The 15,994-nt window shown below is 40.2% G+C and overlaps 1 protein-coding gene across 1 annotated transcript in view; it reads right to left on the bottom strand.

Annotated features, from left to right (window-relative positions):
• Positions 1–8,196: 8,196 nt before the first annotated feature.
• mtnr1c (melatonin receptor 1C) overlaps positions 8,197–15,994 on the bottom strand; it is a 56,745-nt gene continuing 48,947 nt past the window's right edge. The window contains exon 2 of the mRNA XM_036580014.1: positions 8,197–9,574. Coding sequence (XP_036435907.1) covers positions 8,715–9,574 — 860 coding nt within the window. The 3' untranslated portion in view covers positions 8,197–8,714. The remainder of the gene's footprint in view (positions 9,575–15,994) is intronic.

Here is a 15,994-nt window from a genome sequence, read left to right as displayed (position 1 = left end):
ACATATATACATATATATATATATATATATATATATATATATATATATATATATATATATATAGAGAGAGAGAGAGAGAGAGAGAGAGAGAGAGAGAGAGAGCAGCTCAGTTCTTTTGAATATGAAACGTGTAGATTTACAGACGAGAGACACATTAGAGGTAAAAACATCACACAGTGTCTCAATGAGGTGATGGGTCATCAGCAGCGTCCAGAACAGCTCCGGTGCTCCCTGACACAGATTCTCTGAGTCTCTCGAGAACCAAGCTGGCAGCGTTCTTCCAGAACATATCTCCTCAGTTTGTGCTTTGGCGGAACGCTCTGTCTAACACATCACACCAACAGCTCCCCAGATCCTCAGACGGGTTGAGATCTGACTGTGAAGGCCACGACATACACGCTTAAAAAGATGGTTCTTCAGTGGTTCTTTGGTAGACAATGGTTCAATACAGAACCACGAACACTCAAAGAAATATTTGCATGCTTAAATGGTTCTTTGCATGGTGAAAAATTCTTCAGATAGTGAATGTGTTCTCTATGGTTCTATATAGAACGTTTTTTTAAAAAATGGTTCTATTTAGCACCAAAAAGGGTTCTGCTATTTTTACAATGTCAAGCTTGTAACAATAAAAGAAGCCTTTTTGGTGCTATAGAACCATATACAACACATTCTTGGTCAATGTGAAGAACCATTGAAGCATGCAAATGGTTTTTTGAGTGTTCATGGTTCTGTACAGAACCCTTTTCTGCACTAAAGAAACCTTGAAGAACCATTTGACTGTGTGATTTATCTAATTTCCTCCTCATCAGACCGTCCAGTGACCCTCTCGTGCCCCCTGTATGGGAGCCTTGCCCCTTATTCATCAGCGAAGAGCTGAACAGAATCATCCGTAGAACCGCAGAACATCTCTCCACAGATTTGTTCAGGATTGCTATCGTTTATGCCATCAGAACGGCCTGAACAACAAATCTGAATAAAAATATCAGAAAAACAAATTAAATCCTGCCAGTGAGGGAGAACCGAGTTCTACTGACGTTCCTTTAGTGTATGAACCCTTCATTACAGCTTAATAAGACAGTTCAGTTTTATATTAAACACACGATCTACACTCTGAAACAGACGGTGCTTCAAGGGTTCTTTAGTAAAGAAAATATATCGAGCCATGAACGCTCAAAGAACCCTTTGCATTATTAAAGGGTCCTCAAAGGGTTCCCATCATGAAAGGATCTTCAGATTGATGGAAAACATGCATAAATGTTCTATAGGCTCTACATAGAACCATATAGAACTGTAAACACCCAAAGAACCCTTTGCATTATTAAAGGGTCCTCAAAGGGTTCCCATCATGAAATGATCTTCAGATTGATGGAAAACATGCATAAATGTGCTATAGGCTCTACATAGAGCCATATAGAACTGTGAACACTCAAAGAACCCTTTGCATGATTAAAGGGTCCTTTGCATTGTGAAATGGTTCTTCAGATTGATGGAGAATGTGTTGAATATGGTTCTATATAGAACTTTTTGAAAAGCATTCTATAAAGCACCGAAAAGGGTTCTTCTATGATTACAAGATTGACACTGTAACAATAGAAGAACACTTCTGGGTACTATTTAGAACCCACATGAACCCTTTCATAATGTGAAGAACCTTTTAATCATGCAGATGGTTCTTTGAGTGTTCATGGTTCCATATACAACCTTTTTCAAAAGGGTTCTATATAGCATATATAACCGTTTTTCCTATTATTGCAAGATTGATGTTCTAACAGTAGAAGAACCTTTTCCAAAAGGTTCCATATAGAACCATATATAGAATATTTATTCACATATATATCAACCTTTCATGATGTAAAGAAGCTACTGATCAGACGGTTCTTTAATTGTTCATGGTTCTATATAGAACCTTTTTGAAAAGGGTTCTACACATCACCAAAAGGGTCCTTCTATTATTTAAGTTTGACATTGTAACAACAGAAGAACCCTTTTGGCTGTTATATGGAACTCTTTTCAAAAAGGTTCTATATAGAACCATCTATAGCACATTCATGCACATTTTCCATCAAACTGAAGAACGCTTTCACAATGAGAACGCTTTAAAAAACCCTCTCATGATGTAAAGAACCTTTTATCCTGCAGAGGGTTCTTCGAGTGTTCATGGTTCTATACAGAACCTTTTGAAAAAGAGGTCTACATAGCACCAAAAGGGTTCTCCTATAATTACGAGACATTGTAACAACAGACGAAAATTTTCTGGTGCTTTATAGAACCTTTATCAAAAAAGCACGTTTATGCAAATATACATCAATCTGAAGAACGCTTTCATGATGAGAACCCTTTAAGAACCCTTTAATCATAATTAGGGTTTTTTGAATGTTCATGGTTCTATACAGAACCATTTTCTTTACCAAAGAACCCTTGAAAGACCATCTTTTTTACGAGTGTAGAAAAACTAATTCATGTGTTTATGTCCAGCAGGCTGGACGATGCAGAGGTCTTTTTACTGTCCGTCCCAGGAGCCCAATTAGGCTACAGCTTATTCAGAGAGCAGCTGATAAACTGCTCATGAGAACTGAGATCCTCCTCAACTCACTGCACTCTCTACCAATTAACTACAGAACTGACTTTAAAGTGTTTCTAATGTATATAAATCTCTGATTGGTGTTGGACCAAAATACATCACTGATGTGCTTGAAGTATCCAAACCCAGTAGGCCTCTCTGACCACTCGGGACCGGTCAGTTAGCAGTGTCCAGAATCAGAACCAAACAGGGTGAGGCAGCATTCAGTCAGTGTGATGCCAACTGCTGGAACAAATTCCCAGACAAGGTCAGATACGCTCCACATGTGGCCATTTTAGAGTCTACATTCTTAAAAAAGATGGTTCTTCAAGGGTTCTTTAGTAAAGAAAATGGTTCTAGATAGAACCACAAACAATCAAAGAACTCTTTGCATGATTAAAAGATTCTTTACATCATGAATGGGTTCTTCAGGTTGATGGAAAATGTGTTGTATATGGTACTATATAAAACTGGTTCTGTATAGCACCGAAAAGTGTTCTGCTATTGTTATTGTTACGATGTCAAGCTTGTAACAACAGAATAACCCATTCTGGTACAATAGAACCAAATACAACACATTCTTGGTCAATGAGAAAAACGATTTCACCATGCAAAGAACTATTTAAGCATGCAAATGGTTCTTTGAGTGTTCATGGTTCTATATAGTACTAAAGAGCCCTTCAAGAACTTTTAAAGAGTGTATGATTTCTATAATTTCATCCTTATCAAACCGTTCAGTGACCCCCTCAAGCCCCCCACATGAGAGCACTGGCCTTTATCTATCAGAGCTGTGTGAAAAAGGGTTCCGTATATCACCCAAACGGGTTCCTCTATTGTTACAAGCTCGACATTGTCACAATAGAACCAACTGCTACACATTCTCCATCAGTCTGAAGAACCCCTTCATGATGCAAAGAACCCTTTAATCATGCAAAGGGTTCTCTGAGTCTTCATGGTTTTACACAGAACCGTTTTCTTTACTAAAGAACCCTTGAAGAACCATCTTTTGTAAGTGTGTAGTTTAAAGACTATCATTTTCTTGTGCGTTTTGTTCAGCACTGCAGTTTATTGCATTTTATTGTCTTTATCTTTAGCACTTTAATTTTAATATTTGGAGTTATTTTTGCACACGCCGTTCTGAGGTGCTAGATTTTAGGACGGGGCAGTTTCAACTTTGTTAGCATCAGAATCCCAACCGCAACCTGTCCTGTAAGCAGCAGCCGTCCTGTGATTTTACCCACTTTTTGACTTTAAGTAGATCATCTTAAATGTAAAGTTTCCTAGTGAAACAGCAACTTTAATTCACTTTGTGTTTTCAAGATCGAAAGCAAGTAGCTAGTACAGGTAGCGTTAGCTGCTAGCAAGCAAGTAACTAGCATAGCTAACTAAACAGTATGATGACCCAGCTGACACTGAAAAAATAGTATCTCGTCAGGTGAAATGATCCTTATTCTAGTTAATATATCTAATATTTCCTATTTGGAGATGGTCGTGCACTTATTATAAGATCATTTAGCTTATTTCTGTTTATTTTTACCTGTTTTAATGTAATTTTATTAAGTAAAATTATCTCACTGTACTGCCAGATGATTTGGCTGGTTTCAAGCTCAGGAGAAATATTTTATATTTCAACTAGATTTAAGATAATTTTACTTGACAAGATACTATTTTTTGCAGTGTATTTATTTTATTTCCATGCAACATTTAGTTCTGTGTTAGCCATTGTGGTGCCTCGCTGTAAACCAGCCAATCAGAGCAGAGCTCATCAGATTATTCATTAGTTCACCAAAAAAGAAAAACAGCTTCATTCTAGGGTCCAATCAAATGGCTGTAAATCAGCGTGTAAAGCCACATCTGTATATTTTTTTGCCCCCGACACACCTTCTATGTAGATATCAAAGAACAATTTACAAAACAGATTAAATACATTCTATAGCACCTTTAATTTGTCACCCACCTGCATATATTACCATTGAGCTACTTATACTGGCGTCTCTGTTTGGCCACAGAGAAAAAGAATGGCAATACAACAACAAAGGAAAACACAATGTTTAGTTTTCAGCATCAATAAACACAATGGAACAAGCATAAACAGAGTGGACGTCTCAACAAGGTTACAGCGACAATACAGCGACAATACAGTGAAAAATACAATATAGAATATATTTACACATACGCTTCAAAACCACATTTCAACAAAAATAATCATGTTGTAAATATAAAAACACAGTTCACATCTCGCTGCTGCGAGACTAAAATCTCATCAAAATTCACAGAACAGAAGGAAAATGTTTTGAATTGTCCATACTTGATTTTTAATATAAAATTGAGGGATCAGAGACATTCAGGTAATAATTTTTATCACAAAACGAAACCTGGCTGGTTTTTGTTGTTGTTGTTGTTGGGGAGGTTTTTCTCCCGACAGCAGCGAGAAACTACGCCTCTGTGTAGAAGTTGCATGTTTTTCTCTGGAGAATCAGTCTTACGCCTCCTTATCTGTTACTAAGTAAAACCATATTTTGCTGGCTGGCTCAGAGCCCAATGCCTCTGAGGTATTTTGGAACGGTTAGCATGAATGTTCCCCCCCTCAGTCGGCTACTTGTGGTCCCGAGGCTGCGTTTAGACGGGCCAATCAGACCTCATTTCCCCTCCGCACCATAATCTGATAATCTAGTCATTCCCCTGAAGTCTGAAAAGCCAGGTTTAGGCCAGGCCTCTGGTGCTTCGTAGCAAAACACAGGCCTTGCAAAGCTACATGTGAAGTTAGCTTCAGGGCATAATGAGGTTTTTTATTACTGTGCTTTTGGGGAATGTAGTTCAGATCTTTCCAAGGACTGATTTATCCTTCTGTGGTAGCAAATCAGCGATGATATGCAATGTTAAAGTGTGCACTAGGGGGCACTGTTACATTTACCAAGCTGGAATGTGAAGAAAAATGAACAAATCTCTGTTTTCAATCCTGGTGTAACGAAAATAGCTGACGCTGTCAAAGGTCGATGTGAGATTCTTGGAGGGTCAGCTTCTTACATGTAGCTCAGTTCTGATTATGCATTATTGCTTGTGATACCATATCCAGACATCTAAACTTACCTTAAATACTGCATCAGACTAAACACTGCAGGAGCTAAAAGCAGAGAAATTTTTTTAATCGTATCATTATTTAGTCTGTTGAGGGGTCAGAGATACTCTGTCTTTTGTACCGTCATTTACACCCTCAAATGCAGTCGTCATGTGAGCAATAGCTACATATCTATGCTTGATAACCAATGAGTGCGTTTACATGCACTCGATAATTCGATCATAATCAGATTTCTGCAGTTATCTGATTGTTCAAACGGTCATGTAAGCAGCACACTGATTTCTTAGATCAGAGTAAGGTCTAGAAATCTGATAAAAAGAGTTGGATTTCAGCCCAGTAATCAGATTTCACAGTAATCAGATGCATGTGAGCTCTTACTCTGATTTCTTTCGGATTTCTCAGTCTGCGCATGTGCGAAAACAGAAGGTGGTACAGATGTGGATTAATAATAAACAAAAAGGTGTATAAATGCACTTCTCTGTCTGCCTCCTTTGTGCTGAATTTGAAGCTCTGTTGGCTAGATAATGGTTAAGTTTACGTTACAGCAAATCTCAGACTACAGATATTGTCAACGGTAGCCATTGAGAATGTAAACAGCACCTATAGAGGTTAATCGGGTGCTTTTTTGGTTCCATATCTTTTTTTCCAGCTTAACACGGCATGTTTAGCTGTACGGCCACATTTTTTATGCAAACTGCTTATGCAGGTTTTAGCGAAATGCGTCAATGTACCTATTTTCGTTACACCCAGAAAGGTCTTGCAGTAGAAAGTTAATGGATAGAGGTGAAATACTGGGTACAATATAGATCAAAGGTGTTTACGCTGGTCTTGAGGACCATTTGTGGCAATATTGTGTGTAACTTGAAGCCCTACCAGCTGCACTTCCTAACACAACCAATCAAATACAAGAAAACCTTCTATATCTGAAATGGTAACTTAAGCAGAAGGAAATAACATTCTTATTTTTTAACATGTTAATGTAACAAGTCATTTTGGACCATTTCTATTGGTCCATTCATTACGAAATGTTTGAAAATGCACACCTGCCGTTTTCAAAGGATGCTGCTGTGGTTTATTTAGACATGCAGCACCACATTAACTTCACGCAACATGTAGAGATTTTTAAATTGCACCCCATTTCTGTGTCTCTACAAAAATATGCTGCAGAAGTATAAATCAGCCTAGATGAGGATGTAGATCAGGTTCAGACATGGTTATGGGTAGTTTGAAAACACTAAACCACAGAAGTCCACAGAAATCCGATCAGCAAAGAAGACCAACAGATCTGATTGTCAGAGCCTGTTCTCGGACACAGGCTAAGTAAAAGAGGATTGTTCACTTAAAATTTGACCAGCAGCACCAGAAAAAACACTCCTTAAATCATTATCAGCCTCCCAGTCCTGATTGGCAACAGACTATTCCACCGATTCAACTCCTCAGCTCATTATCCTGTGGAATCTGGCACTAATTCCATGATAAACAGTGCAGTTCTCATAGGATTTAAACTGGCTTTAAGGACTCAGATTCCGTTCAGATTGCTATGGAAAATCTTCGACTATATGTCAGTCACTTTTAAGGGAAATTCTACCTACTTCTCAGGGGTTTGATGCAAAACACTCTGTTCAAGAGAAATTCAACATTATGTCAGAATTGCTCACAGTGGTGGTGATTGGAACCAGACGTCTGAAGAGTTGTCTCTAAAAGCTCCCTCATGGAAAGATCTTACATGAAATGGTTGCCTGAAATGTTGCGTTACAATAATTTCAAGATGGCCTGGAATGTACTTTTTAAATACATTCAAGGCAAAGAGGGACATGCAGGTCGTTAAGAGGCAAAATAGTTCCCAAAGAAAGGTACTTTTACCAAATTTACCATCATTTTACCATCATAAACCAGAGATGGGAACAAGTCACTAAGTTGCAGGTAATAAGTAAGTCTCAAGTGTTAACGCTCAAGTCTCAAGTCAAGTCCCAAGTCAAGATAGTCGAGTCTCTATTCAAGTCCCGAGTCAGTACAGGCGAGTCTCAAGTTGAGTCCCAAGTCAGTAGTTCTAATCTTCGAGTCCTAAACAAGTCAGTCTGCATTTCTCAGAGTCCCAGTCACTGGTGCTGAAGTCAAAGTCGAGTCCCAAGTCTTTGTCGATTTTCTTTCTCGAGTCTAAAGTCATCAAATTTGTGACTCGAGTCGGATTCGAATCCAAGTCATATGACTCAAGTCCGCACCGCTGTCATAAACATATAAAAACTCAGAACACACATGTAGGTTTACTGGTCATTTTGGCTAGGAAACAAAATGGCTCACTTCGGTCAGTTTTGATATATTTGAGTCTGTAAGTTTCTCCACAACGAACCATTTCACATCAAATCACTCTGAATTACTTTGTTTGCATCTCAACCACTGAATTATGCACGAATTAGGAACTTTTAAAAACATCTGACAAATTCCCTTTTAAGCCCTGGATCGGCCTTGACTCGTGTCTAGGAAAGCTTTCAGGACTAGCCGCTAGAAACGAGATGCTAACATGAGATGTATACAAGCTTCTTTGTTGATTGTGAATTCTGTTTGGTGTTGACCAGCATGCGTGATTGTAGGCTATTGTTTTGGTCACTTGAGGAATTTGTGTGATGTAGCCACTAGCATGCATGACTGTAGGCTAGCTTCTTAGCCATTTGAGTTAGCTGTGTAACAGAAAGTAGCATGTGTGACTGCAGCTAGCTTCATGGTTGCTTCAAGAATTTGTGTGATGTGGATAGCAGCATGCTTGATTTGTGTTTGTTCCAGGAATGTGTGATGTGGACACTAGTAGGGCTACCTCTTTAGCCATCAAAGTAATTTATGTGATGGAGACAAGACATGAGACTTGAGCCAGAATTACTTTGCGATATGTGAAACTAGCATGCATGATTGTATGCTAGCTTTTTGGCTGGTTGGATTGGGATGTAAACCTGTAGTTTTCAGTTGAAGTCTCTAGTGATGGTGTCTAAGGGTCCCTCCTTGCTAACCTTTCAACATCTCCCATTTTGCATACGGGTGCATGGTTAGCCCCTCGCCTTATTCACATTTATCCCCGCCCCTTCACAGGTGAGCCTCCACCAGATTGTTGTTGGTCCCTGCGGGTGACTGCTTGCTCTTGTAGGCGTCCGTGTTGTACTTGGAGCTGTCCGAGAAGAGTGCCCGTGGCGTGCAGAGCGCCAGCAGGATCTGTTTGTACTCACGGCGGAAGTTCTGGTTCAGAAGGCCGTAGACGATGGCGTTCAGGCAGCTGTTGAAGTAGGCCATGAAGTAGCTGGTGACAAAGAGCCACTCGGGGATGTTGGGGCCCACTCGGGCGGGGTCCATGGCCACGGCCAGCCCGATGAAGTTCAGTGGAGCCCAGCAGACGGCGAAGAGCACGAAGACGACGAACATAGTCAAGAAGTTGCGCAGGTCGGCCGTCCGCGCGCCCGGCCGGGCCCGCACCCGACCCTTCACTCGGATCACCAGGGCCCAGATGCGCAGGTAGCAGAAGGAGACCACGCCCAGCGGCACCAGGAAGTGGATGAGCACCACGCAGACTGTGTAGGAGGAGCTGACCGTCTGTGCAAAGGTACAGGAGAAGACCCGGGGGTCGTAAGTCAGGGAGCCCACCAGAAAGTTCGGCAAGGTGGCCACAGCGGTCAGCAGCCAGGTGAGGGTCAGGTAGAGGCAGGTGTTCCTGCGCGTGTACAGCCGGTCGTAGCGCAGGCTGTGGCAGATGTAGCAGTAGCGGTTGATGGCGATGGCCGTGATGTTGAAGACGGAGCCAATCACGCTCAGGCCCATGACAAAGCCGCTGAGCTGGCAGTGCAGGTAGCCCATCGTCCAGCCATTGTGGAAAATGGCCAGCAGGGCCAGAGGGTATGGGTACAGCGCCACCACCAGGTCGGCCACGGAAAGGCTCACCACAAAGATATTACCTGAGGAAGAGAGAGAGAGATAAACCCAAAAACATGGAAAGCTGGGGAAGTCATGCATATTGCTAAAGCGCCCCCTGCTGGAAATCTGGAGAACTGAAAGAATGCATCCATATTCAGCTCTATGCAAAAGTTTGGGCACCCCCTGTCAAATTTCATGTTTGGTTGATTTTCTAAGTGAAAACACATTTCTGCACATTTTAATACACAGTTATTGTTTAGTTCCTGAATTTAACATATGGTTAAAAAAATAAAACATAAAATGTGGCCTGTGCAAAAGTTATGGCACACACATACACACACTCTCCAAGCTGCCTATCTTTCTGGGTTGCGGGGGGAGCTAGAGCCTATCCCAGCTGTCAATGGGCGGAAAGCAGGAAACACCCTGGACAGGTCGCCAGTCCATCGCAGGGCAAGTTACGGCACATTTTATATTTTCAAATATTTTTTTAAATATGTTAAAGTCAGCAAAGAGATAGAAATTATGTACTAAAATTTGCGACAACATTTGCAGTAATTTAAATCAGTGCATCATTAAGCATTTTTATCGCTAAAGCTCAGTTTGATGGAAACAGCAAAAACATCACATTTATTTTTATGCATTTTCATTTTATCGCTTGCAATTTGTGCAGAAAGTCGATGGAAACATGGTGACTGATGGTGCCGTGTTTTTCTCACTGCTTTGTCGTACTTTTCTAAAGTTTTTTAAAGGAACTGCTTCCCTCAGTTCCCACAGATCATCCACAGTAGTGGGATTTCCCAACATAACCAAACAAGATCTCAAAGGGTTTTAAATCAAGCCTAAATTTCTCTTAATGAACTGTGCATTTTCTTGTTGGAACATCCATCATTTGACAAAATAAACATGTTAAAAACAGTTGCTAGACGTCTTTGTATGTGAGCAACTCTTTATGACTGTATGAGTGTAGATCATGATTCAGGTCCATTAACAACACATTACCCAGCGTAATGGTGGGCTTGTGTTTGTCTGGCACCGTAAAGTGTTGAGAATCATCCATTAACAATATAGCTTACAGAAAGTGTAGAGAAAAGAGAGAGAGAGAGAGAGGGAGAAAGGCAGGAGAGACCGAGACAGAGAAAGCTGAAAATGGCAAGAGTGCAGCACTCAACCAAACGAAGGGCAGAGATGAAAGGACAGGGGTGAGAGAACGACTGAAAGCCCTCTCTCTCTCTCTCTCTCTCTCTCTCTCTCTCTCTGATAGCTGAGAAAACAGACAGAAAGAGCTCTCAGAGTCTTTTCTATTAACGCTAACAGCGTGAATGGCTGAGACTCTACAGCCATGCGGGAAGTGTTTTCAGTTGAGAGTGCTAAAACTTTTAAGCAGCATGTTTGTGACGTCATGCAAAATAATTTACTCTGTTTTTTTATTTTTGAATATTTTGGGTCATTTACTTCAAACAGAACATATAACTGACACATCAAGCCGTTAATGTACACATCTCTCATTCTAAAGGAACTTAATGCAAGTGAGCTGAGCGGTGACCAAACCAATCACAGTGCTGATATGTGGCGTAGTATTCGATTGCGTCACTCCTATAGATACATGCTGAGGTTCAACACTAGAAAACACATCGAGCTTGAGATATAGCCTAATGCAGGGGTCGGCTCTTTTACTGCCCTGTTGCAGCTCCACAGCAGAATCAGATTTGTAGGTAAAAATAAAATAATCTTCCTTTACAGTAAAATAAAGCTCTGCTGATCGTTCAACACAGTTTAACAATAAATGGTCTAAAACTCTGGAGTTAATGTAGAACTGCTAATTCACCCTTTAACACAGACAACAGTCTCACCTAGCTAGTAGCTAATGAAACGGCAAAGAGAGAGATTTAAGACAAACATTGATAATTTAGAGACGAAAGGATTTGTGTTTATAATCACTCCAGATGGTTTCCTAATACGTCAGCTGAAGCCAGTTTTTCGTTTGGCAGCTTCTCATTTGAATTTTCCCGTTCCACCTAATGGTAAATGGTGCCGCAGTTGCATTCTGGTGCCTCAGGTACCATTTAAGGTGGAACGGGACAATTTAAACAAGAAGCTGGCGAATGAGAAGCGACTTCAGCCTTGTAAAAAGTCGAACATTGAAAGACCTTTTACAAGAAACTGTTTCCTGCTGGAGATGCGAGAAAAGCGGCTACAGCTGAGCTAAAGCTTAAAGCAGAGCAAAGTAAGTCTGCGTTTTTGTTTCTATTATATTTGTTAGTCTGTACTACTTCATCAGCACATACTGAGACATATTTACAGCCACGATGGTAAAATGGACATAAAATGTTGTGGCTCCCAAGCTGGTTTGATTTTTGTTGAAAGGACAAAATGGCTCCAAATAAGAAATAAGAGAACGCAGTGCAGTTTTCAAAGCATCATTGGTAACACTTTCTATGAATGTTACCTTTGTAAGCATCTATAAACACATTCATAACATGTTATAATGCATTCATAAGACATTATAAACATAGCTATAAATATTTATAAAAATGCATTATATATTATAGCCATGTTTATTATGCATGCTGAATTGTTAACATAATACATTATAAGTACCGATCATAATAAATTATAAGAGCTCATAAGTTGTATTTGTCCACTCTAAGTAAGGTGAAGCGTACTGTACTAAAGCCTCCTCCAGTGTTCAGAGTGAGGCTTCAAGTTGAAGTATTTACTGAAGGATTTACTGAAACACTAAAACATACACAATAAAGCACATTACAGGCTTCAAATGTCAGAGTTTAAACTGTCTTTACTTTACACTCTCCAAGCTGGGAATGACTTCTTTGGCACTGACATTATAACATGTTATTAACACTATTTATAATGCATTATATTAACAATTCATAATGTATAATAAACATGGCTATAAAGTGTAATTCAGAGTAATTCTTTTTTATAAATATTTATAACCATGTTTATAATGCCTTATGAACACATTATAATGTTATAAATGTGTTTATAGATGCTTACAAAGGTGACATTCATAGAAAGGGTTACCGCATCATTCAATAAATGTCAAACCATCTATCAACTGATAAAAGTTAAACAGTGCTGCTAGGAGAGAGGAGCTGGTTGGCATAAGCTTAGTTAGCACAACAACAGCTCTGCTCACTACAGAAACATCAGATTTTGGATAAACCAAGTTTAGATGATGATGATTCAAATCTGAGGGAGTGAAGTCGAGCAGCTGGTACTGAAGGGACAGAAAGGTGAAAGTAAACCTGTTCTGTGGTGTCAACATTAGCTTAGCGAGCAGCTACAGACCCACCACAATACAGGTCTGATTCTGACTGACTTCTGCTCTGCTGTAGATGATAAAAACTAACGTCTAAGAGAGCGGAAGTCGAGTGAGTGGAGTAGTGTAGTGTTTTGGCTAAGTTAGCTTAGTTAGCAAGTCAAACGGGCCACACAGCACAGCACAGGCTCAGTTCCAGCTAATGCTAAAATGAAATTGGCTCAGATTTTTCACTTCTTTCTATCAGCAGCACTTACTGGTGAGCTCCCACACCATTAATTGATGTTTGGCAGTTCAGACGTGAAATAGGGATTTGAACATTTTGAAATAACAGAATCATTTTTAAATACCAGCATCATTTTAAAATGTACTGATCAGGTCTGTAACTAGGATCAGAATTTTAGGTCCATTTTGAAGAAATGTTACCTACATCTCATAGTGAATAAAATAACTGTCACATTTGAGCATTAGACCAACTGTGAGTTGTTAGTAATGTTAGCTACATGATGCTGTACCATCACTATGCTAGGTTAACAGTGAACTTTCTCACGCTGGCTGTAGTTTATTATCGGTGACAAAATACAGCTTTAATATCGCATCTAATCACTAATATAGCCAACTGCAGAGCCTGTAGTCTAAACTGAGCAGCTGCTGGAACACGAGTAAAACATGCTGGTTTAGCTAGCAACGTTCTGAGTGCTCTGAATAAAACAGTTAATAATTAAATTTGCATTTTACAAGCATAATGTGTAAATTATGCTCATGAACTTACATTTTTACCATAGCGATGTTATATGTTAGCCTATAGCTGTGTGCTGCATACCTGAACATCTCAAGAAGTCAAAGTAAACGTTGCTCTGGCTTTCAGGGCAGCATAGCATCAGAGAACTTGTAGAGAGGAGAATTTCCACTCAGCAATGTCTTCCGGTTTTCTCAAACGCTAGAGGGTGCTCCCGAGTGAGTCCAAAATGAATGGGCTAAGATGGAGCATTTGAGCAAAATCATAGTCTATAAATGTTTAAACATTTTTAATGTAAAAGAATACATTGATTTCCTGAACACAGAACAGCATAAAACATTTTAACACTGCTGTTATATTTTTAAGAGCTTAAAAGGTCCATGACGTCAGTGAGCGCAAACAGCAAATGAGCTGCTCCGCTCGCCAATCATCCCTCTCTAACAGTAAAGCCTGCCTCCTGCTGCCCCAGGTGAGTTTTCTTCGCTTTTTTAGTGAAATTCATCCTTCTACTTTCTAAAATTAAAGGAAAGTTCTGGTTCAGTGGTTAGAAACAATTTTAACTTTTTGTTTTTAGCCGTTTAGCTCCATTTACTCCCATTCATTTAGGACTCGCTCGCGGGCGCCCTCTGCTGTTTAGCAGTCCTGTTTTTGATATAACGGGAGGAATAGGGAGTGGCCAGGCTCCTCATAAACCGGCTCTGATAGCGTCTCGTAGAGAGATAAACAGAGCAGGCATTTTAGTCTGTGGCCGAACCACAGCTGTTCTGAGGTCAGCTGAGAACCAGTCACTCCTCACTGTGTGGTTTCAAATAAAATTGACTGAGTCAAATAAAACCCTCCAGAAACTTCTGAGGAACTCAGAGTCCTAACGCTAGTCACGAACATGACGGGGGCTGATAACATACTGAAGCAATTGAGGATAGCAACAATTGCTAAGCAGCGATTGGAGCATTTAGAAAATAACACAGAGCTTGGCAGATTTTGATTGGTCATAACGCAGTGACAGCGCTCACAGAAAACAAATCAAACTTCATCATCCCAGAAATGCAGCATAATAAATATTCTGTGCCTGTTTGATTGGGTGGCCTATGATGTTGTGGCTCCGCCCCCGAGTAGACTGTATTATCATAATGGCACCATTTCTACTTTTAATCTCATGAATGGAGGAAAGTGAAAAAAAACCCTTCTAAACTACTGAGCAGCACTGCTGTGTCTGATCCACTCAGACCAGCACAACACACACTAACACACCACCACCACGTCACTGTTACTGCAGTGCTGAGAATGATCCACCACCCAAATAGTACCTGCTCTGTGAGGGTCCATGGGGGTCCTGACCACTGAAGAACAGGGTAAAAGGGGGCTAACAAAGTATGCAGAGAAACAGATGGACTACAGTCTGTAACTGTAGAACTACAAAGTGCACCTATATAGTAAGCGGAGCTGATAAAATGGACAATGAGCGTAGAAAAAGGAGGTGGTCATAATGTTATGCCACCTCCTGTAGGTCATTCCTATGTTCAAATTATTTTAAAGTTCACATCTTTTATTTTTATGTAATTATTTTTGCATTTAAACAGCCCTAAATCCTGGAGCTGCTGCAGCCGTCTCAACACCGCCTCCTCCTGTGTCCCTGTAAGTCTATTTAAAAATGTATGAGTCTACTTTAACGGCGTGTGTGCGCCTATATGAACTAGTGTGTATTTCATACTGACAGAACACAGATGGCCACCTTATTAAATTTACCGAACATAAAAATCATTATAGAAAATCAACATTGACTGTTAGCATTACACCGAGCACCATCCAGTCCGTACAGCACACATGCACAGTGTGTGTGTTCTCTCTGTCTTACGCACACACACATGGTTCTGAGAGATAAGTGCAGAGTCCGGCGCAGTGCTGTGGACAGGCTAATCCTGTCAGAATGCTCTCCGTAAGACACGTTAATGGGGCAGCTGGACAGCATCCATCAAAACGCAGACATGTGTGTGTGAGTGCTGCTAACAAATGTCTGGGAGATGGAGAGACAAGGGGCCTTCACATATCTAGAGCCTTCAGAAGTGCCGTCACTGCTCCACTGGTGAGACTGAGATGAGGGACAGCTCCAGTGATGGTGTAACAGTGGTGTCTGGTCATTTTAACAATGGCGATGATGAAACAATCACATATAGCAGTGATGATGATGATATAGCAGCGTTATCTAGTCATTGTAAAAATGGCAGCAAGGATCCGAGAGGGGTGTCTAATCATTGTTACAACTGTAGTGATGACGTAACAGTGATATCCAGTCCTTGTAACGATGGTCCAGTTGTTGTAAGTTGTTGTCTTGTAGTTCTTTAAAAAGTCTTATTATCTTAAATGACAAATATTAAGCCTTAAAGGTAATAAAATAGTGAACATTTGAACTGATGGCGTCTTAATTACAACATAAACAACAGC

The sequence above is a fragment of the Colossoma macropomum genome, unplaced genomic scaffold (assembly GCF_904425465.1).
Source record: "Colossoma macropomum unplaced genomic scaffold, Colossoma_macropomum, whole genome shotgun sequence".
Classification (NCBI taxonomy): domain Eukaryota; kingdom Metazoa; phylum Chordata; class Actinopteri; order Characiformes; family Serrasalmidae; genus Colossoma; species Colossoma macropomum.
This window is presented reverse-complemented; position numbering and strand designations above follow the sequence as displayed.